At 49.1% G+C, this 24,377-nt stretch overlaps 8 protein-coding genes across 8 annotated transcripts; 4 read left to right on the forward strand and 4 right to left on the reverse strand.

Moving 5' to 3' along the window:
* Positions 1–177: 177 nt before the first annotated feature.
* On the reverse strand, positions 178–693 carry TREMEDRAFT_60195 (uncharacterized protein; the record flags this gene model as incomplete). The annotated part of the gene is made up of 1 exon (XM_007002682.1): positions 178–693. One exon carries the CDS (start codon positions 691–693, stop codon positions 178–180), a length of 516 nt encoding a protein of 171 aa, XP_007002744.1.
* A 990-nt stretch (positions 694–1,683) lies between these two features.
* Positions 1,684–6,389, forward strand: TREMEDRAFT_42693 (uncharacterized protein; the record flags this gene model as incomplete). The annotated part of the gene is made up of 31 exons (XM_007002479.1): positions 1,684–1,926; positions 1,970–2,008; positions 2,058–2,115; positions 2,214–2,325; positions 2,370–2,417; positions 2,472–2,573; positions 2,619–2,661; positions 2,719–2,898; positions 2,944–3,040; positions 3,087–3,138; positions 3,187–3,226; positions 3,273–3,321; positions 3,343–3,574; positions 3,619–3,813; positions 3,856–3,974; positions 4,011–4,164; positions 4,261–4,288; positions 4,349–4,424; positions 4,468–4,483; positions 4,531–4,556; positions 4,601–4,758; positions 4,811–4,870; positions 4,914–4,980; positions 5,044–5,257; positions 5,301–5,438; positions 5,491–5,578; positions 5,625–5,791; positions 5,835–5,859; positions 5,913–5,987; positions 6,035–6,061; positions 6,171–6,389. Exons 2-31 carry the CDS (start codon positions 1,982–1,984, stop codon positions 6,387–6,389), a joined length of 2,892 nt encoding a protein of 963 aa, XP_007002541.1. The 5' UTR covers positions 1,684–1,926; positions 1,970–1,981.
* Positions 6,390–6,714: 325 nt separating this feature from the next.
* On the reverse strand, positions 6,715–8,525 carry TREMEDRAFT_28113 (uncharacterized protein; the record flags this gene model as incomplete). The annotated part of the gene is made up of 5 exons (XM_007002363.1): positions 6,715–7,285; positions 7,368–7,553; positions 7,598–8,114; positions 8,160–8,256; positions 8,310–8,525. The coding sequence occupies 5 exons, from the start codon at positions 8,523–8,525 to the stop codon at positions 6,715–6,717; spliced, it is 1,587 nt and encodes a 528-aa protein (XP_007002425.1).
* A 1,061-nt stretch (positions 8,526–9,586) lies between these two features.
* Positions 9,587–14,146, forward strand: TREMEDRAFT_60198 (uncharacterized protein; the record flags this gene model as incomplete). Its single annotated transcript, XM_007002683.1, has 15 exons — positions 9,587–9,627; positions 9,690–9,696; positions 9,738–9,762; positions 9,811–9,914; positions 9,939–10,039; positions 10,244–10,349; positions 10,486–10,572; positions 10,615–10,872; positions 10,913–11,849; positions 11,892–12,106; positions 12,149–13,375; positions 13,420–13,440; positions 13,486–13,601; positions 13,683–13,947; positions 14,045–14,146. 15 exons carry the CDS (start codon positions 9,587–9,589, stop codon positions 14,144–14,146), a joined length of 3,612 nt encoding a protein of 1,203 aa, XP_007002745.1.
* Positions 14,147–14,229: 83 nt separating this feature from the next.
* Positions 14,230–16,335, reverse strand: TREMEDRAFT_28283 (uncharacterized protein; the record flags this gene model as incomplete). The annotated part of the gene is made up of 11 exons (XM_007002391.1): positions 14,230–14,322; positions 14,453–14,576; positions 14,751–14,996; positions 15,082–15,143; positions 15,185–15,241; positions 15,286–15,378; positions 15,507–15,582; positions 15,680–15,777; positions 15,829–15,946; positions 16,002–16,111; positions 16,204–16,335. The coding sequence occupies 11 exons, from the start codon at positions 16,333–16,335 to the stop codon at positions 14,230–14,232; spliced, it is 1,209 nt and encodes a 402-aa protein (XP_007002453.1).
* Positions 16,336–16,531: 196 nt separating this feature from the next.
* TREMEDRAFT_42700 (uncharacterized protein) lies at positions 16,532–17,880 on the forward strand. The gene is made up of 5 exons (XM_007002480.1): positions 16,532–16,657; positions 16,711–16,765; positions 16,851–17,256; positions 17,387–17,582; positions 17,727–17,880. Exons 1-5 carry the CDS (start codon positions 16,648–16,650, stop codon positions 17,795–17,797), a joined length of 738 nt encoding a protein of 245 aa, XP_007002542.1. The 5' UTR covers positions 16,532–16,647; the 3' UTR covers positions 17,798–17,880.
* Positions 17,881–18,187: 307 nt separating this feature from the next.
* TREMEDRAFT_37692 (uncharacterized protein) lies at positions 18,188–20,880 on the reverse strand. Its single transcript, XM_007002421.1, has 11 exons — positions 20,768–20,880; positions 20,658–20,722; positions 20,252–20,613; positions 20,080–20,156; positions 19,838–20,007; positions 19,590–19,758; positions 19,382–19,543; positions 19,047–19,261; positions 18,957–18,994; positions 18,673–18,862; positions 18,188–18,617 (listed from the first exon to the last, which is right to left on the reverse strand). Exons 1-11 carry the CDS (start codon positions 20,791–20,793, stop codon positions 18,235–18,237), a joined length of 1,857 nt encoding a protein of 618 aa, XP_007002483.1. The 5' UTR covers positions 20,794–20,880; the 3' UTR covers positions 18,188–18,234.
* Positions 20,881–21,316: 436 nt separating this feature from the next.
* TREMEDRAFT_42706 (uncharacterized protein) lies at positions 21,317–24,204 on the forward strand. The gene is made up of 6 exons (XM_007002481.1): positions 21,317–21,921; positions 22,088–22,763; positions 22,808–23,004; positions 23,053–23,193; positions 23,237–23,314; positions 23,361–24,204. The coding sequence occupies exons 2-6, from the start codon at positions 22,192–22,194 to the stop codon at positions 24,098–24,100; spliced, it is 1,728 nt and encodes a 575-aa protein (XP_007002543.1). The 5' UTR covers positions 21,317–21,921; positions 22,088–22,191; the 3' UTR covers positions 24,101–24,204.
* Positions 24,205–24,377: the final 173 nt, after the last annotated feature.

Genomic DNA, 24,377 nt, shown 5'->3' on the forward strand with positions numbered 1-24,377 from the left:
ACAAGAGGAGTTTATAGGATCGGTAAGGTGAGATAGAGAGAAATGAGTAAGATGAGCGATCTCTTTAGAGTTATGTAGTCATTTGGGATCATCATGCCATGTCAAAGAATGCAATGTACCATTAGACTATATTCATTTCAAATCGATCACTCAAACAGGTCGTCCATGTCCATCGACCTACGGGCGCTGATATGGTCCCACCCACGTACTCTTCGCCTTCAATAGAGTCTTATCATACTCCGGAGCGTCAAAAAACACATACACCGACTGATCCATCCCCTCCTTCTGAAGCGTGGCCTGGGCCTGTGTGACACGTTTGACAAGAAAATCTTGCCATCCTACCTTCACCACATCATCCAATAACGCCTCTCTCTGATGAGACCACAAAGTACCTCCATGTGTACTTTTTGCCAATTGAGTGGAATATGCGGCTTGGTATTGAGTCACGTTGAAATTCTTAGCGGAGAGAATGGTGCCTTGAGCCCGATAGGCTGCGTCAATGACTGCGGTAGAGGGATTACCCTTAGAGTATAAGTCAGCAGTGAGCCGGGGGATCAAGTTTTTCAAGGGAGTGGTGTGTATTTCGGTTCGAGGGAAATCGACAACTAGGGTGCAATAACCAGCAGTAGTAGCATCAGTGTTTGTGTCCAACGGGTCGTTCGTTGATTCGTTTTTCGTGAGGTTGGGTCCCATACAAATTGTATACGGGGGTATTCGTCAAATGGGTGAAAAGTAAGTTGTGATTGAGATAATCAGAGATGAGATTTATTCACTGAGGCAATGAGAGTTGAGAAGCGGTATATAAGTTGATTTGTGAGGAAGAAGGGATGGGGAGGAAATCATGAATGATAAGTAGAAGACGGACTATGAACATCTGACGAAGCGAAGCCCTTCTCTCTTTTCATTTGTATTAATGATGTGATCAGTCCTTTCACTTTTCACCTCCTTGCTCCTTCATTAACGTCTTCTTCTGTTTGAGCCGAGAAGAGCAGAGAAGAGAAGAAAAGGAGGCGATCTGTTTACGGCCGATGAACGGACGATCAAGAGCTCCTAGCTCCTAGGTCCGCGATCTGCGAAGTGAAGAACACCATCTATGCTCTCACTTACGTATTGGTTTGGCTCCACTGGTCGATCCACTGCGATCCACGGGGTAAGTAAGCAAGGGTGGTCTGAGGTACAGTAAGTACTCCTGCCGACGGCCGACTGGACAGTGCGTGATGAGACAGTCACCACCCTGAGATGGCTCTGATCCGAAGTTTGATGAGGGCGCGGTGTGAAATTTTTCATGTGGAACAGTAGTTAGTTCAGCATAGGGAGATAGGAGACAGATCTGCATCCCTGCTGAGTCCCTGCGTTATGAGCGTTTGAAAGTGAACTCACTATCGAGATATCATATGAGTCTCAATTGACACTACGTTCTGGTAGTGTCGAATAAAGGGTGGAATGTCAGTTGCAGATACAACAACCTGATTCGCTCGTTATAAGTACCGAAGCAAGTACGGTGGATAAGTGGTAGTACGTATGAATACCACAGGCAAAGAACCCTTAGCCCGGCCGTGGCGGGTACCTTGACCGACAATCCTGTCGGCTTCCCCACCTGCCACCTGCATGGCCAATGATCCAATGACCAGCACGTAGCGCGAATGCTTCTCTCGTCACGATCGTGATCATCGCGTTTACTAGCGCTAGTACCGACTTGAAACTCGAAAGGACCCCCAAAAGGGGGGCGAGACGTAAAAAGTCTGGTCAACCAAATTGGACAAGTAACCAACCTTCTCTTCGCCTCTCCTCTTCTTCTCATCGTCTCTTTTCTCTTCTCCCTTCTCTTCAGTCTCCGCTCGTTCTTCTCCATTTCTCTCTTGAACCTTCCTATCACTCAAGTCGATCGGCTACCAAGTTCTCTCATACAAAGAACAACCCCGACCTGTGAGTTCAGTTTGTTTCTCGACTTGGCTGACGAGTATTCTAGTCTCTACACAACATGCCCCCAAAAGGACGAGCAGATGCGGTGAGTCCCCATGAATATCAATTCATCTCATCCCGCTGACATTCTCTAGGGAGTTGAGGCTATCACTTCTGGCCTCAGCCTCTCGCAAATTGGCGGGGGTCAATCCGGTGAGTGGATACCTTCTCTTTTCTTCCCTCTCGCCTCCCTCTCGCCACTTCTGGCTTCTCTGTCAATCCACGCTTGAAAATACTGACAGCTCTACCAGATTATGCCCCTCGCCCCGGCGTTGGTCGTGCCGGCAGGCCCATCACCGTATCTGCGAATATGTATCAAGTTCGCTTCAAGACCGACGCCACTGGGTCTGCACCCTCGGTGTAGTCAGTCGCCCTTCTCAATGACTGCGCTAAACTGATCACATCAGTCATTACGACGTTGAGATTAGTCCTGTCGTCAAAGTCGCTAAGCAGAAGTCAGTCTTCTGCGCAGATTTCTCTTGTCAGAGATCCTGCGCTGACGAGAGTAGGAAACCGCCGAGGGCCCTTCTGTGGAAAATTTGGCAGCAGATGTTGGAACAAGTTCAAGGAGGTACCAAGAGGTCTCTCGAAGCGGCGGCCTTTGATCAAGTGTATGTCTATTATCTTTCATCACGACTCTGGCTGACATTTCCCAGCAAAAGCATGTACACTCCGATCAAGCTTTTTGAAGGTCCTAAGGTGTGTCTCCACGTATTACTTACAAAAACGTCCAGATCATGGCTTACAATATCTCAGCTCGAAGTCATCGTAAACCTCGTAGAGGACGGCAAGGTACCTAACGACGACAAGCGTCGCTTTAGGGTGGTATTTCAAGAAGCAACCGATAATCGAGGTGACACCAAACAAGTCGATCTACAAGCTGTCATAGATTTTTGCAAAAAGCAGCGTCAGACCGAGATGTCTAACGAGATGGCAGTAAGTTTTGCTAAAATAACATTGAGACCGGTGATTGACGCATAGCTCACTGGTGTCCAAGCCACTAATGTGCTTATGCGCCAGGACGTGTCGGCAAGGTACACGCCTGTCGGTGCACAGGGTCGTCGGTTCTTTTCAACCGGTGAAATGCTTCGTATCTCGTAGAAAGTATTGCGCTGATGGTCCAGAGGGTTCGGTACCAATCAGCTCTGGGTGTACTGTATATAAAGGTTTCACTCAGTGAGACATCTGGTTCAATACATGCCTGATACGAGCTAACGTGTACAGATCTTTCCGGCCCACTGCATCCGGTCTGCCTGCTATTCAGGTTCGCCATTACCTTGACATCGCGCTGTGCACAGCTTACATCTCAGCTAGACACTGCGTACTCCGCTTTTATAAACTCGGGTCCTCTCATCGTGAGTTCGTGTCCTTCCCGATGAGATGTCGCTGACTCCTGGACTGTTGCGGCCGGCCTGCTTGGCATGGGCGGCGGCGGCGGCGGCTTCAGAGGCGGACGTGGTGGGGGTCGGGGAGACTTCCGGGGCGGACGAGGACGGGGTGGATTCGGGGGAGGTGGTGGTGGTGGCGTGCCTGACTTGCAACAGCTGAACCGCAACCAAATCAGCAAGCTCAACAAGATTTTAAGGAATGCTAAATTCACCCTAACCCACCGGTGAGGCGTTTCTGATCCTTTTTCGCAGCAGCTGATCGCATTAGCCAAACCGAAAGGGTGTTCAGCTGTAAAAGTCTTACATTTCAATCAGCTGACGAGCTGCAATTTCTCCTGAACGGTCGAGACGGAGGCCCAGACAGAATGGTCAAGATTCCACAATACTTCAAAGAGACATATAATGTTACCGTCACAAAGCCTCGTCTGCCATGTGTCATGTATGGGCAGAAAAATTACGTTCCGTACGTCTGTTTTCAACCGTCAAGTGAAGCTTACCGTCACAGGCTAGAGTTTGTCAGGATCAGCGAATTCAACCCTATGCCGTTTGCGCAACAAACCAGCGAAATTGCCGCCGACATGATTCGCATCGCTGCCAAACCCCCCGCTGAACGCCTGAAAATGAGTGAGTTCACCAAACTTGAGTCGTGCTCATGAGTAGTCCAGGATTGGAGGGCGAAACTCAATTACTCCGAACTCCCGAAAATCAAAGCCTGGGGAATGCAAGTGCAGAATCAGATGCTGCAAGCCCAAGCACGAATCCTTCCTGGTCCCCAGGTCCAATACGCTGGGGGCAAAACGGTTAGACAACAAGGGTGAGTTCGTGACAGGTTCATTTTCTACGGCATATCACCTTGCGTGCGTGTTTCTGTAGTATGCTCGCCCGTCTTGTCGCTGCGCTGACTTCACAGACAATGGAATTTGGCCAGCAAGCCTAGGGTGAGTTTGGCAGGCGGTCGACGATCTTCGACGACTTGAAATTGTTCGCTGATTTGCAAGTTCTTCAAGGCTAACCGACCGTTGGAGTCATGGAGTATCGCCAATTTCGACCCACGTCTAAGTGAACCTGAACTCAGTAAGTCCGTTGGCGATGAAGTCGGCTGAACTGACTCCTACAGAAAGCTACTTTGCGTCGTGCGTAATGCGTCATCCTGTTAGGTACTGACATGCTGATCACGAAGATTCTTAGAGAGTCTGTCAGCCTTGGGTCAGAGTTCATGCCTTGCCCGTTGTTGCGTGCTGACTCTTCAGGTGTTATCGTGACAAATAAGGATGTCTCTGTATACAATGGTTCCTACGAACCCTTCAAACAGACATCGCATGGCCTCCCGGAGACTCTGCAGACGGCTGCCCGGATGGCGTTTATGAAGAAGAAAGTGAACCCACAGCTCATTTTCGTGATCATGCCGGTGCGTTCTTCCGCCAGATCACGTACGAAGTGAAGTGAACTGATCAGAGCAGAAAAAGGACACGATGATGTACCAGGATGTCAAGCGATATGCTGCCTCGAGTTTGAAACTCGTACGTCTCAAGTGTTGTCATTTTGATGTCGGCTGATTACTAGCCTGTCCCGACCCAATGCATGCAAGGTGAACAAATTCGCAAAAATAGCGAGCAATACAAAGGCAACAGTCCGTGCATTCCTCCTCTCCCACGTTCTCATTCGAAGCCAATAATGTTTTGCTGACTGTCAGTGGCTATGAAAGTACATATGAAGCTCGGCGGAGTCACGCATGTCATTAAGCATCAGAAGGTGGATGCTACCGTCATGATCATGGGCGCCGACGTTTCTCACCCCCCGAACAGGGGCGCCAACCTAATTCAACCATCCATTGCAGTGACGGTTGCCACAGAGAATGGCGAGAATGTCAAGTACACGCCCTGCCTCCGTCTTCAAGATGGACGAACGTGAGTTCGGCTAACCCATCACCCTTACTGCGCTTATAGTCAGGGAAATCATCCGAGACTTGCAATCTATGACGGTGGCTCACCTCAAGCTTTGGCGGCAAAACTCCAAAGGCGCCTTACCGAAGAAAATTTATATGTTCAGAGACGGAGTTTCGGAAGGCCAATACGGCATCGTTGTGAGGTGAGCATTCTCTGAATGTCTCATGTGTGATTTTCCAATCTGACGCATCAAGGGAAGAAGTTCAAGCGATTAAGGCTGCAGCCCATGAAATTCAGCCGGAATACCGACCAGCCATCACCTTTGTTGTTTGCGCCAAACGAGTGTGTATTGTCTATCCTCCCATCGTACTTCAATTGATACACGTAGCATTCGATGCGCTTCTTCGCAACCAGAGCCGAAGACACCGATCAGAGGAGGAATGGCAATCTTCAGCCCGGAACAGTTGTCGACACAGCTGTCGTGCATCCGTATGCATTCGACTTTTATCTTCAGGCTCATGCAGGTATCCAAGGAACTGCAAAGCCGACCCATTAGTGAGTGATCCCCGTTGACGTGACTGAAAGCTGACCGTTGTAGCATCGTTGTACACGATGACAATAAGGTACGTCACATAGAGGCCGGATAGATTTGATGTGAAGCGACACTGACATTCAGTTCGACGCTGACGCGATGCAAACGCTTGTCCATGACATGTGCTACTCGTATGGTCGCGCAACTTTATCTGTCTCTGTGAGTTTTCAAGGTGGGAGTACATCCGAGTCAGCGCTGATTAATAGCTCATCCCCCCGGCTTACGTGAGTGCTGTGACTGCGCTGACTGTGCAATGCTGACCTCTTTTCTTTTGTCTTTCACAGTACGCCGATGTGAGTGACCCACCACCTCCATGCAAATGTGCACCTAGCTAACACTCAGATCATCGCCGCCAAAGCTCGGGACTTTGTGTATGTGGAGGATCCGTCCGAGGTAGCGACGACTCTGTCTGCCGGTGAGACCAGTCAATCGGCTGAATATGATCCGCTTGCCCTGAGTGAGTTTCTGTCTTTTCCGACGGACGTGATTGCTGACGCTCCTCAGAGAAGAGGATCGAAGATACCCCTAGTTGTGAGTTTACCCATCCGAAACCTCGTCTGACGTGCAGTTCATTCTGTTGCCTGGTACATGTAATGTTGTCAATCTGGTATCTTCGGTCGTAAGCTTGCGCCTGCCAACCGAGTTAGTATCCGTCACCTTTCAAAGCTCTCAATATGATAGGTTCTTGCCATACTTGTAGTGATGTGACATGCAGCCATGTCTGTCCCCGGGTGTGATGCCAGTTGAAAACGGTGCATTCGCAATGATACAGGTACAATTATACACCATGCAGCTCTTTCACCTCTCGTCTTTCCCTTTCTTCTCCCCTCCCGCATGTTACATTTGCGCAGAGATTGCGGGGCAGCATATGATGAGGGCAATATCTCTAAGCCTTCTTGGACGGAAGGGTGGCGTTGTTGTAGGCGAGAAGGTTGGGAGTACCGCTAGGAAGATCTTCGAGCATACCGGGGCTAGCGAGGGCGATAAGAGCCTTCTTGAGTTTAGCTGGGGTGATAGTGCCGTTGTTCTTGGGTGGGATAGGGGCGACTTGGTTGCCGTCTGGACTGACGAGGATTCCGACGCCGGCACCAGGTTGAGGAAGGACGGCCTGGACAGCTTTTGGAAGGAGATCGTAAGCTTTCTCGTAATAACCTGCGGGTGCCAGGTCCGACGAGTCATCGCCTTCGAGCAGGGAAAAGGTTTCTGTGCCGTGGATAGAAAGAAGGTAAGCGAGAAGACCACAGATGTGAGGAGAGGCCATGGAGGTACCGGAGATGGTGTTGGAAGTCTCGTTGCCACCGTTCCAAGTGGAAAGGATGTTGAGCCCAGGTGCGAAAATATCAACACATTTGCCGTGGTTGGAGAAGTAAGCGCGTTGGTCGCCTAGAGTAGAGGCTCCGACAGTGACAGCGAGTTCGGCAGAGGCAGGAGAGTAGTTGCAGGCATCTCTGTTGTCACTGAAGAGTCAGCACAGTCCTAGAGTCTACTTGAAGATCGACACATATATGGGATGTAGTGGAGAATGAACATATGACTCACTTGCCAGCAGCCACGGCAAAGTGAAGACCAGCTTCGACAGCGGCATTCACCGCGTCGTCCAGAGATTGAGACTTTCCTCCTCCCAATGACATGTTGGCAACGGAACCCTTGTGCTTCGTCTTGCCCGTGGCGACGAGTTCCTTGATAGCGTTGACAGCAGCTTCAGACGCCTGGTTGGCAGCCCAGCTAATTGTCAGTCGCGATGTGGTATTGATACAGGGACAACCCACACGACACCGGCGAGCACATCAGACATACTACCACTACCATTACTACCGAGTACCTTAACAGCGACGAGTTTGGCAGCTTTGGCTACACCGTACTTCTTGCTTGCAATCGTGCCGGCGCAATGTGTTCCGTGACCGTTTCCGTCCTTGTCTACGTCGTTCTTGGGGATGGTTTTACCCCAAGTGGCGCGTCCTTCGAATTCAACGTGATCGATGTTGATACCAGTGTCGATGACATATGCAGTAACACCTGAACCTCCATCTTGGTGGTAAAGATATTTGGTGAAAGTGGACAGATGAAGGGGATCACGGTGAGATAGTCGAGCGAGTCCCCAAGGAGCGCCGGTCTCAGTCATGATGCCGGAAGAGCTGAGATCTGCCGAGTCGTCGGAACCGTCAAAAAAAGCATCGTCGACACCGCGGGGGATTTCCAAAGTGTGCATGACTTGGTCTCGTTCAACATATGCGACCTCGGGAGCGGATCGGATAGAGTCGATCGTCTCAGGTGAGAACTTGCCAGCTGAACCGATAAGCAAGTTGACAAAGGAGTCGGGAAATCACTCACCATACCCAGCGTAATTGAAGTGCTCTGTAGATGGAACATAGACATGGTTTATACCACCGGTATCGACATCTCCATCGGAAGTGAAAGCGTACAAGGGCTTTTACATCAGCTATAGAATTCCGCATCGGGCAATTGAGATAAACAACTCACAGAAGCGTAATGCCATCCTTCCACAACGTTGAGATGTAGAGCAATCTGGTCGACGTCGATGCCTTTCTTGAAGACGACGATATATGAGTCGTCGATATGTTGAGCGTCTGGAGAGGCTGAGAGAGGAGCCAGCCCAGGATCAGCTGAGATTGGAGTGGCAAAAACAGCAAAAGGGAGCAGCGCAGCTGCTCCAACGCCTAGTAAGATTGAGCGCATGATGATATGAGATGAGCAGAGGGATGGAAGAGAGATACAACCTGGTAGAAAGATGAGTATGAGATGAGAAGATGTGAAGGGGTAGAGAGGTGGTTGTGAGAAGGACGAGGTGATTAGCGATAAGGGAAGAGGAAAGGGTGACGCGAGCGCAAGCCATAGCCGGACTGGGAATTGCCGGATGGGGAAATGGATGTGACACGACCGGATAGGCGTGCGGGTCCACGCGAGTGACTTTGTCTCCCACTCAACTCCCTCCTCTCCTTCTTCTCGTCATCCATGCCACCTCTCACACGCCGTTCTATCCACTCGCCGCATTGCTCTCACTCCCACTCACACCCACACTCACACTCACACGCTGACCCATGCCGCCAAGAAAGAACAAGCCTAACCCTAAACAGACTGCTCAGTTGAAAGCGAAAGGCTCACAAGGAGCGAGACCTCCTTCACAACGTCCGCCACCGGACCCTTCTCCCCTTCCTATTGACGGGCAGGACGGGCAGGCTCAAGAGCAATTTCCGCAAGAGGACTCAACTGTGGAGAACGTACAAGAAGACTTGCTCGACATACACGAGATTGGGAAGAAGATCAGAGGCTCACTTGAAAGTAGAGATGCGTCTCAGAAGGATGATAATCTCATAGGGCAATGGGACCAAGGTCTGCGACTTCTTCTCGCTGCCTTGGTGGGTCTTCTCTCGTAACACCTCCAGCATTACTTACAACCTAGTCGGAGTCTGACCCTCCCCTTACTTCAATGGAGGCGTGGGTGAAGTGGGCCGATGATCAGGTGGGTCCCTGCATACCTCTGCATATCAACGCTGGCAGCTGATCCGTTGTAGGATCTCTGCGTACAACTACAAGAAACCGTCCCACTCCCTTTCCTTCTCACATACTACTATGTCACTCTCCATCATGTTCTGCACAAGTATTTGGAACCTCGTCGAGATATCTTAAGGACGGAACGGATAAGATATAAAAACGGAAATATAAGCCCGGAGCCCGATCTGGCCAATGGTCCTGGTTCCGCTTCTAGTCTAGCTCATGTAAGCGAAGTACAGGCTGTCATGAGAAAAGGAGCAGCAGCTGTGAGGGCTATTTGCGAACAGTCAGTCATTTTCGTTATCATTCCGGCAAGTGGCGTTGGTCGTAGGGTATGCTGACCCTTAGAATCACAGTGAGTTCGGACTTGAGGTACCATGGAAATTGACGTCGTAGCTCGTGCAAGCTGATGCACTGTATAGTGAGTGTCATACTCTGAGCCGTCAGGAGCCGAAGCTCATCTTCTTAGGTGCCCCCAAAGAACTTCATACTAAGGCATGGATTTCCCTTCTCTCCTCTTTATTACTGTGCTGTCAAGAATACTTGATCGACGAAGGAGAGCCGGCTTCATTCGTGAGTGTGTTGCTATTCGTACAGAAATTGATCTGTAAGATCTGTCGAATCCTAGCTCTAATCGCATGCGATGAGAAATCATCGGTTGGACGTGGTATTTTACGGCAGGAGGATGTCTTAGGATTGTGAGTCCGTCGTCACTACCGAACATTGCTATGCTGACCCATTCAAGTCCACTGTTAGCTGAAGTATTCTTCGACTGCCAAGGTGAGATGGCTACCGGATGGAGTCGACAAAATTGATTTTCTAGCTGGAAACACTTCTCTGTGGCTGACCCGGACTTTTGTTGGAATGTTGACGCCACATACGGATAAAGAGCTTCAGACGAGGTTGAAGGCTGCGCTCGATGCCAGAGCCGCTGACTGGACAATTCAGGTCGCTAGCAGATTGGTAGCACATCTAAGAGTGATGCGGCAGAATTCTTTGGCTCCTAAAGTGAGATCGTCCCCTCACCCATGTAATAGTGCTGACCTTGTGGGCGTATATGGCAGTAATCAACCTTGCAGCTTGTGCACCAAACGCCGATAGGCCAATGGGCTTTCCAGTCAGTCGCTTCATCCTTGGTGGTCAGAACCTTCTGGAGAATCGCAAGGCAGCCCAGCGGGCAGAGAATGGGGACGTGATATTATACGTGGATAAGTGGGGTTGGACACTAAAGGTATGTCGGAAAGTTGTCCAGTCGGTGCGCTAATGCGGCCAGTCGTTCGACGATGATGGAGTGGAGGATGATGTCGTGCTTGCAAACAATCGTATCTACTGCTGGAAGCGTGTTGTTGAAGAGAACAAAACGATGGCCAGTACGTGTTCTCTCCCTCCCTACATTCATATTGACAGAGAAGCTTTCACAGCCCTGCTGCGTCCGGATTCTGCTAAACAAGTCGTCCGAGCAATTCAAATTCGATGTCCAGAGGAGCAAGCTGAGGAGTTTGAGAATATTGTGAAGCTTCGTTTGGCAGGAGTGAGTTTTGGAAGACATATGATCATTGCTGACATTCCAGAAGTCCGTCATATGTGGAGGTCTCAGACAACTTCCGCATCGAAAGAGATCGTCTCAAGGTGAAGCCGGTACGTTGGTCACCCCTCGAGCCAAGGCTTACGGTTCAGCTACCCCTCTCCCGGCGAACGCTTCACAGGTATCAGTTTCAAACAAAGCGCCTGAGCGAGCCAACATGTCCTCTATCCAGTCGGCGAGCCAACGCCTGCTAGGAGACGATCATACAAATCTGTCGTCGCCCACGGTTGTAATCAAGAAAAGGGATTCTCGCCAACGGTCACACACTCCCGCACCTTCTTCCTTCCGCGGACGTTCCCAAAGTCAGGCAGAATTGGAAGCACAACGTGCGTCTAATGCTCTAGATGACGAAGAGCTCTCATCGATGTCTGATGTAGGCGACACGTCTTCTCCTACCTCGCATGCCTCCGTAGGTTCGCGGGATCCTCAGGAGATATCCAACCCTCCCCAAGCAAATCAAGCTGTCCCCAGCGGTCCAGAGGTCCCACCGACTTTCGTACCAAATCGACGTTCTAAAGTCCAGCCAAGCTCACCCTCCATTTCTTCAGATAAACCTGTTACTCGATCTCGCCCTCCGTCGGCACGCCGTACGAAAGGGCCTCTACCAGTAATCAAGGAAGTTATGATAGCCAAAGATCGTAGCCCTTCTGCAGTCGATGAGCCACAAGCTGTGGATCAGAACCGAGTGGTCCAAGTCCCTTCGACCGCTATGAGCGCTGACAGTATCCACACGGCAGATACAGCAATCGCTGTCGAGGCGTCGAGAGTCAAGGACGATGATCCGCCGGCCAGAGCGGCGGAGAACATCAACGAGGAGGAGCTTGAAGATACGGATGGGACTGTCGTAGAGACTCCCCTACCTATTCCCTCCCAGCGACTTCCCCAAGTGCTGATCACAGCTACTGCCCGATCAAATCGAACATGTGAGCACAGCTATGTCGTGCGGCCTTGCGCTGATATGATAGATAAGAAAGCGCCTAGCAAGGGCCCATCGACCCGCGAAAGCGAAACAGAGACGGATGGATCTGCGACTGAGGGACAAGTAGTAGTAGCTTCCGATAGTGAAGAGGAAAGCCCAGAATGGACTCCCAGGAGACGCTCTCCGCCTCGGAAAGGTTTCAAACCTTTACTCCCTCGAGACGTCTCAATGAAGGTGGCTCCTAAGCCTAAAAAGGAGCTAGTAAGTCCGTAACCTCCGTTGCCCGATGTCTGCTGAAACAAGCCAAAGAAATCGTCCGCGGCTTCCACTGCTCATGGGAAACGTCCAGACAAACGTCAAGCTGCAAATACCTCGAAGCAGTCCGTAGTGGATTCCCACGTCCACCCAGCGACTACCGACGGGCAGTCTTCGGAGGACAATTCGTCACATGACGGCGAGACGACCGACCGGCTCATCGACAAATCAAAGGCAGGTAGTGCCTCTCAGCGGAAAAGCAGACCATCTTTATTGGAGCGAGGTCGTCCCGATAATGAGATACCATTACCAGCCTCGAGACCAGCGTCCATCACGACAAAATCTCGACGGGTCAAAGACGTCAATGTTGGTGATACAGGACACTCGACTCATGTCACTCATGGACCAGTCGTACATCCTCCACCTACCCCAGCAGACGATCAAGTAGAAGACACCCCCACTATCTTCAGCAAGCCTCGAATGCAAGAGGTCGAAGACAGCACATCCAACGACAATAGTGAAGCGCAATCGGCAACTAGCGGTCGCAAGGGACCTGGACGGCCTTCAATCGCGGTAATGAAGGAAGATGGTGAGAAAGAATCGTCCCCGATCTCCGAACCCACCACCGATATTGGGGTTCTCCCAGATTTCGTAGACGAGGATACGGGTCCTTCCTCACCTAAGTCCACACGTATCGGTAACAAAAGATCTAAAGAAGCTTCGCCCTACGCGGAAAGCAGCGAGCAAGAGGAACAACACTCTCCCCAAAGGTCCAAAAAACGGCGCGTCACTCTTCAGGACCGCAGGACGAAAGCTGTCCGACCTGTTGTGGAGCTTCGAACTCGTCAACCGCCGAAGTCGAAACCAGTCGCGCTTGCAGCCTCGAACTCGTCCCGGAAAGCCGGTCCAAACTCGAAGTCCAGAGAAGTACCAATTCTCGATCTGGCATCGCCAACTCCGGTGGAACGATCTCCCCAGCCCACACTTGAACCAGTGACACAGTACCATGCGGAAATATCTGCTCCTGTACATGAAGCATCTGAAATCGTGGCTGTGGTCATACGGAAGGAAACAACGATACCGTCTTTACCTTCATCTCCGGTAGAAATCCCTCTGGGAGAAAGTACACCGATTTTCCACCCAGTCTTGACCACTCCAGATGTTGAAAAGCCATCGACCTACAAGAAATCTGCCTCTAGTAAGGACACCAAAATCTCTAAGAAGTCTCAGCTGCCTCGTCGTCAGTCTGCAGATGAAGTCGATGACGTTGGACAGGTACGTCCCTTCAAGGAACAATGAGCGTTGATGCTGAATGACAGGTGCTTCACCAGATTGCTGATGTACGTTTCGAGAACGGTGTAGAGATTGAGACAACTAATGTGCAGTTCATGTCGGAACAGCTTCGACGCAGGTCGATGAGACTGCCGGTGAAGAATGCAGCTGTCAGAGCTCAATTGGCGCAGTTGGAGCTACAACACGTCAATGAGGTTTTAGCTCAAATGTGAGTTTACTCGGCGTCACTCTCTTCAACTCAGACGTTTCTCATTCCGAATTGTTCGAAGGATTTTATGCTAACAGTCAGACATCCGATCCACAAGCATATCTGGGCGTTGATATCTTCCCCGCATGCTATGGTCGAGGAAATTAAACAAGATTGTGCTCGCTTGCCAACCACTTTTGCAGAGCTGCAGAAAGTATCAGCGAGTTGTGAAAAGAGCATCAAACAGACTTTCAAATTTACGATTCCGGTATTGTTCGAGGGATTCCATGATAAGTTGAATGTCAGCCAATCCTATGAAGTATGCGATGTGAATATATCAGTACGAGTGAAGGAGAATGAGAGGGAGGTGAGACCAGGGGTGTGAATACGGAGAAGCATATGTACAGCACAATCATGCATCATGTACAATTCATGTCATGTCCTACCTTATGGCTACAAGATAGTTGTATAGGCGTCAAGGATGGTATTCCGAGGCAAGCGACACGCATCGAAGCACAGCGGCATCCCGTCAATTACTGGTCCTCGCTCGTAAATGTATACGGTAGTTATGCGTCACTTGAGCAAAGATGAACGTCGAGCATCGTCCGTGTTGACAAATCGATCCATCTGCTATCGTCGATGAGGTCCATCATCTTGCTATCGCATGCAGATTAGGAAAAGGATTCGTTTTTGCCAAAACGACCATTTGTTTCTCGTGTGAAATGTAACCTTTCATGAATCCCTATTGGTAAGTCTTGCCCAAGTGCGACTGCCCAACACAGATCATGGTCCAAAGCCAAACTGTATTCCGTATTTCATGATTCACAACCTGCAGAGAAGGACGATTGGTATTCAACGAAATGACGACCCACTCGATAGATCATATTAGCCACCATACACTCCACTTCGTCCGAATCGACGAGAATGTTATGTAGTTGCAGTGCCATTTGAAAAGTGGATATTGGTATTCGGGAAGATTTATCACTAGCTATCCATCTGTAATCCAGTATTAGCACAAGTCCTTGATCGATACAACGTGAGAGGGAATAGTGAAAAAGGTTGGAAGCAAGACATGGAAGGAGTTGAAGAGAGAAGTATCAAGGTGTGAAAAAAAAGGTTTAATGATGAAATAAGGGAGACGGAGAGATGAAGAGGGAAAGGAAATCTCACGCTTTCTTGAACAATACCCTCAAACAACCTTCCCTCGCTCTCTCCACAACCAAATAAGTACTCAGACTGACCAACCTCGGTTGAGCCCATTCCAGCCGTTCATCATATTCTTTGACATTACCAGATTTGATAGCGGCTACGAAAGGTGAATACACCTCGGATAATCTGGGATGTTCATCAAGGAGTTGTGGTGAAGGAAAAGATCCTCGAAGAAGATGAAGTGGGATAAGGTAGGTGAGTATGAGTCTTTTTGTCAGCTCCATTCCTCACTGTCTTCATTATGAGCTAGAAACAAGAGAGCGACAAAAGAAGTGGAAGAGAAAATACATACTCTTGATTACGTCTGGCTTCGGAAGGACAATGTAACAAAGCCCAATTTAATTCTTCATCTGCCTTTCGATCAGTTCGAACCGAAGATGATAAGGGGAAGTCACCTTTTTATCTTCCCCATTTAAAAAGGCAAGCATGCCGATGTAGAAGTGCCATGTGATCTATATTGATAAGTTATGAGCATCATCAGAGAGGTGAGACGTACTTGGTCTTCTAATGGGGCTTCGTCAATAGGTGGAGTTTTGGGATCTGAGGTGACGGCGCGAATGATATTTTTACAAAGATTAGGTTTACCGACCTCATGGTCAGCTTGATAGCGCTCAATCCACCAAGATCCTTTCGCCCCGAACATGTTGAACATAAACAGGGTAAGATGAAATACAGTGAATGCGAGGAAGTATGGTAAGATGAACCTTAACAACTCACTTTGAAATAACATTTGAGAGACAAACAAGCAACATGATATACTCCAGTCCTCCTGGATTCTGGTCCTTTAAACGCTCTATATATCAGCTTTACATTTTCCACCCCATCACTATGACCAGAACCTGAATTATGAGACACCTGAACATAAGGGATGAAGAAGAATCTCGACTGACCGATCAGTTGCACATATCGAGAACGCCTTGCTAACTGTCCTCGTACATTCCTCCAAAGCCGGCGTTCTCCCAGTTTGAGAATAAGTGATCGAATCAGCCTACGTATCAGCTTCGTTCCCTAACATATCAAGAAGAGTTTAACAACTGACCTGCTCCGCCAGATCCCGCAAATCTTTCAATAAAAGATATAAGACAGGTAAAGCCCAAGAAGAACGTTCTTGGAACCATCGGTAAAACAGACTCAGAAGTTGAGATTGATGAGAGTATCTAGATTATGAATAAGTAATGTTACAGTATCTCCTCAAGGAGGGTGAGAACTCACGCTTTGACAAAGTCATTCGAATATAACGCATGAACGCAAGCGCAATGTCGTAGAGCTATCGCATCCCATGGTTCAGGTAAGGAATGACCTGGATTGGGAAGACGACGTTCCTAGGATATCAACAAAGATCTTTCATTATTGACATTCCAGGATATGATAGGGTCTCGAAGAGAGGACAAGGTAAGAAGTTGAATTCGCTCACAGCTTCAGAACCGACAGTATCATGTAAACCACGAGCAGTCTTGTTCGTCACTGATAATAATCGTAATAGGGGACTCGGATCTTCCACCCTTAGAGGTTCAGAGAATGAGTTGATATATTGTTGTAGCTTCATCCTACGTCCTCTGATGGGGAAACGGGTAAGTACTCGTACTCGCACCGTCCAAGTTTGGTGTGTTCTTCTTCCTCCGCTGGCCGCAGGGATTGAAGTCAATCGAAGAGTTGAAGTAGCTGTTTACGTAATCTTCTTACAACCTCCGAACTTTTGCAGTCATGCAGGATTTTCGAGACTCCTTTCTCTGCCTTATAATATTGACTCTCTCTCTTCTCTCCCCATACCTTCATCCCTACCCAACTCTAGCACTCCTCTCAGAAATCTCTTCGACCGATTTCTGAATACACTGAATTGATTGTATCGTCTTTCAAAATGGCTGTCCGTGAGTGGATCCCAGCAGGGAGCAGAAAGAAATGTCAAAATTCTAATTTTCAGGTATCCAATTTGAAAATTCCACCGATATCGGTGTCTTTTCCAAACTCACCAATGCGTGAGTGTTCATCTATCAATACCATCCCCAGATTATCTATGAAGGGAGCCACGTAGATGTATCAAAACTTTTGCTGACAAATTAGATACTGCCTCACAGCCCTTGCATCATCATCCAACTTCTACTCTGCATTCGAAGCTGAATTAGCTGATGTCATTCCTATCGTCCACACCACCATAGCCGGTACACGTATAGTCGGTCGTCTATGCGCTGGAAACAGACACGGTCTTCTCGTTCCCGCATCAACCACAGATCAAGAGCTACAACATCTACGTAATGCTCTCCCTCCTGCTGTCGCTATACAAAGAGTGGAAGAGAGACTTTCAGCTTTGGGAAACGTTATAGCATGTAACGATTATGTAGCTTTGGTTCATCCGGATATTGATAGAGAGACAGAAGAGATTATAGCGGATGTTTTAAAAGTTGAAGTTTTTAGACAAACCGTTGCTAGTAATGTTCTCGTAGGGAGTTATTGTGCTTTATCAAATCAAGTGAGTTTCTCTTTCAAAAGCTTCACTCCCACATTTGATCCCAATGTACCTGGTCGGCCCATGCTTGAACTGGACATATCTCTAGTGAAGGCTTGTTTCAAGTATGGAAGATTTAGCTGAATCAAAAAAGGGCGGTCTAGTACATCCCAAAACATCAAGATCCGAATTAGACGAATTATCTTCTCTGTTGCAAGTACCTCTAGTAGCTGGGACCGTCAATAGAGGATCGGAAGTTATAGGAGCAGGTTTGGTAGTAAATGATTGGTGTGCATTCGCAGGTTTAGATACTACAGCAACGGAGATTAGTGTTATCGAAGCTACTTTCCGTACGTCCATTCTTCCACACTTTTTTACGCTACCATCTCACATTCCTCTTTGTGTCTCTGATACACGACATACATATAACCCGCCTGGTATATCACCCCGAGAGTTAATCCATTTATATTCGTCCGGAACTCAGCTCATGGCAGAATTACAAGGACAAAACAGTAATGCTGTCATCGCCGATTTGCGCGATGTTCTCATAGACAATTATGCTTGAATAAGTTGCATTGGGAAAACCCCACGTTTCATGAACCAATCTTGTAGTATTCTTTGCTACATGCTGCATGCTACAAGTACTCGAAAATGTTTCTTACTGATTCTGCTCTCTACTGAACCCCCTGTCCTCATTGTGCCGATGTCTCGTTCCTACTCAATGATAGCTCGGATTCCCGTTGTGAAGAATGACGCTTCACCTTGACGACGTTAAAAGTATGTCCTCAAGCCGAGTTCCATTCCACAAATGCTGTATTCAGTTCCGCACCTGATGCTTCTGCATATCTGCTGGTGGTCGCTACAACTCCAAGACTGTACTACTTCTGGACCGTCGGGTTGTCTAACGACACGGGAAGCTTGTATCACTGCCCGTATACTATGTCATCGACTGAAGCACAAAACCAGTCTATGCATGCAAGTATATGCAAGATATTTCACCGTCTATTCTTTGATCGCCTCAGCTACCATATCCCTCCATCTCCTCTGTACGTCCACTGCCTCTCTAAAAATCTTATATTTAACCTCTAACAATTTCTTCTCCCTCTCTCCTTCTTTCCCAGTCCTTGGTTCTATCCTCTTTCCAGCTTGAGTCATCTCCACCATGATATCCCACAACTTCAATCCGTCTTTCTTACCAGCATCCAAAGCGTCTTGTTGGTCCTTGAACGGGGTATCCTGTCGAGAAGCAGAAATCTCATGAGCGAACCGACCTAACATTGCAGCTCCAAGAGGAACCGCAGCACTGGGTTGTGGAGGGATCACGACTGGCATATTCAATACTGTAGCTAAAAGTCGCATTAGGGCGCTGTTCTTGGCTTGTGATCCTATAATTCGTCAGATACTCCTGACGTAGAAAAGGGGGATGGAGCAGGGACTAACCACTCATATAGATTGAATTGATCCTATGACCTTTGGCATTCATCTCATCGACTATATGTCGGGTTTGCAAACAGATAGCCTCCAAAGTAACATTGAATTTCCTAGCCAGGTCGTTGAGAGAGTCTGAGAGCTCTATACCGGTTAACATGCCTCGCATTTTGGGGTCGGCGAGTGGAGAACGGTTGCCATGCTGAAAGTCAGCTCGATTCCTAACCTGGTCCATGAGTCATATTGTATACCACACGCCTCCGAAAGAGGAGTGTAGTGTGAGAAAAAAGACCCACCATGTCAGGGTAGAAATGCAAATCTTTCGTCAAATGGGCTGAGGGTCAACATGGCGGCACGGACAAGGGCGTAAGAAAGTCAAGACTCACTCAAAGTCTCAGCGCCATGCTCTTTCTGCATAATCTCCAATCTCTCCGCCAACAGAGCGAACACGTTCTTGCCAGTAGACTTGGAAAGCTCGACAAGCTTAGGATATGCCGGGTGTGTCTGCATGACGAAATCGATCAATTGACCAGTTGACGATTGACCACCTTCGTTCATCCACGATCCGGGGAACACAGCATGGAGGTAAGGGCCCCAAACTCTGATTGTTAGCTTCTCGTGATATGGTCGATTAGCTTTGCCGGCACAACGTATAAGCACCAGTGAGTCTGAGAGATATAAGATGTGATATGGTATTAGAAAGTATGCGAGGGTACCTCACCCTGGCACAAGTATACCCTCTTCACTTTGGGCGATATAACAAGTCGAAGTACCGGCAATAGCTGCCAGTCGTGTACCAGAATGTTGGAATGAGGGAATATCGGTGACGTTTCCGTCGTCCAGAGCTGAAGCCGCACCGACAGTACCGATCCATCCCGCATACCTGATTGGATCAGCCGGTGACTAGTCACTCCGTGATTAGATCTCACGCGTCGATGACACCGCTTCCGACGGCACATCCCTCTTCCAAACCAAGGTCCTGCGCAGCTTCCTTGCTCAAGCCCTTACCGACCGGTTGGCCAGCAGTGAGGACAAGACCGTTCTTGCCAGGTATCCCACCTAGTTGCTCGAAGTCATTTTCGACCATTGAGTCCAGACCTCGATGTCAGCATATACCAGTCCCTTCTTGAAATGACTTGAGAGAAGGGAGCAGTCGAGCAGAATGTAGACGACTGACCGATCTTCTTGAAGAACCTGCCGGACCATCCGTCCTTGCTGACTTCTTCGGTACCGTCACAATCATGAGTCATTTTTGCTCCAGGCGGGACGTAAGAGAACTTGCAAGCAAGTGAGCAATTCGATCTGGCTAATGAACCGGTCGCTTTATACGTCAAGTAATCTGGCAGACTAGTGGTCAGCTTCTGTACATTATACGCCTTTTCACGGATGGTAGAAGCGACTTTGGGAAAGAGGACTCACTCGAAGAACATGCAGTCGGCAAAGAAGCGCTTCATATGTCGGAAAAGCCAGAGGGTTTTTGGCACTTCCATTTCAAGCTGAGAGTCAGTTTAGATCACTGATGACAAAATGACGATACTCTAACACCTCAGTGAACAGGAACGAGGTTGGGAAGGCAGTTGATAAGACTCACACTCATGGTTTTCCCGACAAACTGCAAGACACCCTCACCAGAAGCATTGATCTCTTCCGCCTCGACTTCCGCTCGGTGATCGGCCCATAAGACGATGTTCCACTCCCCCTCCTTCCCAAGATTCTCATCACTCTCATCTTCCTCACTGGCCCCAGTCCTACTGACACTGACAGGTTTCCCCTGTTTGTCGGTCACTGCCAAAGAACAAGTAGCGTCAAAACCTATGCCTTTGACTTGAGAAGGAGAGATGCCGGATTCAGACAGAACAGTCTTTGAGCATTTGGAAAGGGCGCTCCAGATATCGTTGGTTGATTGTTCGAAGATTCTGTGGTCGGTAGGAGAACGATGAGTTTGGGTAGGTTCTTAAATATCAGCAGTGAATACACAGAGAGTGAGTCAAACTAACCGGTATGTTCAGCGATGAGCTTTCCAGTCTTGTCGACCAAACAAGCACGCCCTGAACCTGTACCCCTGGGAGTGATCAGCTAGTCTCGCAAGGGACAGAGAGCAGCTCACACGTCAAAACCTATGTAGTAATCCATGACTGGGGATAGATGAGAGTGAGACTTGATGAGGGCCAATGTATATGGAATGTGCAAAGGAAGATGATCAAAGATGGGTTGGTTCTGGGGGAAAGAAGTTGAAGAAAGCGAGAGCCCCAACGGGTCCCCGGACCGAAGCATTTATCCGGCTGATCATAACCGCCACATTCGTGTCCTTTTTCAAATCCAGTGATATTTCCGAATTTCGTCGCATTCAAGTGTCGATCGTCGATCGCGTTGATCTTGTGGCCGCGCCCCGAAAGCTGATCCCGTGGGAGAGACAAAGGATCTTCGAAGAGTAAGCCTAAGTTTATTTTCCCCTGTCGCCTCATGTATTCGACGTGGTACTAGGTACTACTCTACCCTAGCAACTACGTCCTTGATCTGTGTGAATGTGATCGTCAGACGATGGAAGGCGTCTCGCAGCCACGAGTCAGCAGTCGGCCCCGGCACTCAGCCGGTCTCACTTCATACCTGATCACAGCTCAGGAACCAGTTTCTTTTGACGTTTCACCATCGCACACCATGATTCAATGGGCACCTTTGCACCTTGTCTTGGTGTGAACATGATCCAACCTTCATCCTTCTTGGCACTCGTTCATCCTCTTACGACAAACTCTGTCACGCTCTTTTCACTGTAAAGCAGACTCATCCTCAATTTCCAGCCTTACCCCGCAAATCCATCTCGGGCTACACGCAAGTTCTCTCAGGGATCCCCGCATCCCCCGAGTCGGCACATCATCCAACTGACATACACCCCATCTTGCTTCTCAGGCTGCGCATCACTTTTTTCTATCTCACGCTCTCTCCCCTCTTCATTTCTTTTAATCATCTTCTCTGTCATCTTGTCTTCTCTCGCGAATTTATCACGACTTTCCGGCTGCGCCTGATATCGACGTTCACAACATTGTAGCCCAACTTTCATATCGCGACTGGCTCGCGTAGTCTTCAATCAGTCTCCTACAAACGTATCGCCTCTTGCACTTGGCCCTTGATAGTCTGCTGGTCGGACTTTCATCCCATTCATCCCCGTGCCAAGTGACCCCCTGCTTGTCATTTGCTCGTCTGCTCATCTGCTCTGACCGTCAAACAGCAAATTCACAACCCAAGGCATCTCCTTTCGACTGCGTGAGTAATATCATCCTCCTTAGACCCCCTGCTTCATCCCCTCCGGCGCAGCCTGAAACGTACCATCTCACCCCCCTCACTCTCCTTTCTTTCAGCACCCACCTTTGAGTAGCCCAAATTGAGGAAGCTCTCGATAGTCAATGCCAGACGGCTGATGACGTTACAGGTCCAGATCGTTCCCACTCCCACCATCTTTCACTTCTCCAAACCTTGGAGAGGTATCCGCAATCCCCCAAAAGTCGGTCGCCTGACAAGTTTGTCAGTCTCCCCATGTTCTCCCATCTTCTCTTACTGTCCCTCGGACTGGGAGCCTTGGCCAGTCCGCTGGCCGAGCCCGAAGCATTCGCCATTCCCCCTCCTCATTCTTCACCCATACCGGCCGAACCACGCGTTTTGGGCGGGCGAGGGACATCACTTCCTCTCTTCCATTCGAAATCTTCCATCAGACGAGCACGTTCAGCAGCCAATGCAAAGCGTGATAATTCCCGGCATACTCTCATATACCATGGACGAAATAGGAAAAAGAGCCTGGAAGAGAGAGATACTCAACCGACTTGGTTATTGGAAGCGGCCGCTTTCATAGATAGACGATATAATGGAGGCGCTGGAAATTTTCAAGCCCTGATAGCTGCCGAGTTGGGAAAAAGAGCTGGTGAGGCCGACCTTACCGACCATAACCTTGACGCTTCATATTCCGCCAACATTGCAATTGGTACACCCAGTCAAGAGTTCCCTATCGTACTAGATACTGGATCGTCGGATCTGTGGGTGGCCACCAGTGGTTGTACAGGATGTACCAATATGGCGACGTATGCCAGCAAGTCGTCGTCTTCGTACGTGAGGTGAGTATTCATCCTACTTCGTATTCATGACGTTGACGGGATAGCTTGAACTCGTCTTTCAACATCGAATACGGCTCTGGCACGGCGTCCGGAATTCTGGTGCAGGATCTCGTCACTCTTGCCGGATATTCTGTAGCCTCGCAAACCCTGGCCACTGTCACTACCCTGTCACAAGGGTTACTGAGCTCCTCTCTGAGTGGAATCATGGGACTGAGCTGGCAGAGCTTAGCCTATTCTAAAGGTGAGTCCCGTCAGGTATGCTGGCGTGCTGTCGGATGCTAATGGTCAGCCGTACCACTGTGGATCACTCTCGCCAAATCAACATCTTGGGATCAACCGTTATTCGCCTTCTACCTGAAGCGATATCGAGATGTCGCCGGTGCCACCAGTGTCGAATCCGATGGTGGTATGGCAAACTTTGGATATCTCGGTTAGTCTACTTTCTTTCAGGGGTGACTATATTGACCGATCAGACGCTACCATTTATACGGGTGATGTGACGTACGTCACTGTTCCTTCCGATGCTCAGTACTGGCAAATTCCCATCGACAGTAAGTGCCCCTGGCCCTTCTTTGAGCAACACCATCTGATTCTCAGGTATGTCTATGCAGGGTACCGCCATCTCGCTGGGAACATCTACCGCAGCCGCCATCGATACCGGTACCACCCTCATCGGTGGTCCTTCAGCCATCATCGCCAAGATCTACGCTGCCATCCCTGGGTCAAAACCCATGACAGGATCATATGTCAACTACTACGAGTATCCATGTACCACCTCCATCTCTTTCAGTCTCACCTTTGGAGGGTTCGAGATCCAAGTCTCTGATGCGGATTTCAACCTCGGTCGATATTCGAGTGATACGACCTATTGTACTGGTGCAGCTTTCGTTCAAGATCTTCCCTCCAACTCTCCTGTCCAATGGATCGTTGGTGATACTGTCCTGAAGAACGTATATTCCGTCTATCGATATTCTCCACCTGCAGTAGGCTTTGCAGCTCTTGCGGGAGATTCCACACAACTGGCAGCCAATGCAAGTACGACCATCCCACAGGGTAGTGGTTTACCCACAGGTGGAGCAAGTACCGATTCGAGTACGTCAACGAGTAGTAATCCGGTATCAAGTGGCAGTAGCGGAGTTGGTCCTAGTGGAAGTGGTGAGAGTCCACATGTGGTTTATGCCACAGCTACGGTCACTGCGGCCGACGCGACTTCGGCAGAATTAGCAGATGCCACATCTACCGCAGGTGCGACATCAGGTGCGAGGCGGAATAGTGTTTGTGAGTCGATAGTAATGGGAGCGGGGTTGGGTTTGTTGGGTATCTTTGCCTTTATCTAAAGTGGATCTTGAAGGTTTGGAGGGACGAACATGGACGATATTTAGAATGAAAACATGCTTTAATTACCTTTACATGATTCATGCATTCTACCATCCGCATTGAGCATGCGGAACGATGTGCGGGTGAACGATCTGTCCGATTGAGCACTGTATGAAAATGGCGGTGATGGCCGCTAAAAGGAACATTCTGGCCAAGCCGAGCCGAAGAATAGGAAACGATTGCGTGTTGCATCGGCGCTCGGTCTTCGGCCGTCGGTGTCTTTTGCTTGTATGTTTG

This window comes from Tremella mesenterica (genome assembly GCF_000271645.1).
Source record: "Tremella mesenterica DSM 1558 unplaced genomic scaffold TREMEscaffold_2, whole genome shotgun sequence".
In the NCBI taxonomy this organism is placed as follows: domain Eukaryota; kingdom Fungi; phylum Basidiomycota; class Tremellomycetes; order Tremellales; family Tremellaceae; genus Tremella; species Tremella mesenterica.

Bases quoted from the DNA above. Each gene is read 5' to 3' on its own strand.
- TREMEDRAFT_42700 (XM_007002480.1), top strand. The intron at 17,257-17,386 runs GTGAGTTTCTCT...GAATCAAAAAAG, and splicing joins ATTGTGCTTTATCAAATCAA to GGCGGTCTAGTACATCCCAA. The intron at 17,583-17,726 runs GTACGTCCATTC...AGCTCATGGCAG, and splicing joins TGTTATCGAAGCTACTTTCC to AATTACAAGGACAAAACAGT.
- TREMEDRAFT_42706 (XM_007002481.1), top strand. From the start codon at position 22,192: ATGTTCTCCCATCTTCTCTTACTGTCCCTCGGACTGGGAGCCTTGGCC. The intron at 23,194-23,236 runs GTTAGTCTACTT...TTGACCGATCAG, and splicing joins GGCAAACTTTGGATATCTCG to ACGCTACCATTTATACGGGT. The intron at 23,315-23,360 runs GTAAGTGCCCCT...TCTGATTCTCAG, and splicing joins CTGGCAAATTCCCATCGACA to GTATGTCTATGCAGGGTACC.
- TREMEDRAFT_37692 (XM_007002421.1), bottom strand. From the start codon at position 20,793: ATGGATTACTACATAGGTTTTGACGT. The intron at 19,544-19,589 runs GTGAGATCTAAT...TGATCCAATCAG, and splicing joins GGAAGCGGTGTCATCGACGC to GTATGCGGGATGGATCGGTA. The intron at 18,618-18,672 runs GTTAGTCCCTGC...GACGAATTATAG, and splicing joins CAATTCAATCTATATGAGTG to GATCACAAGCCAAGAACAGC.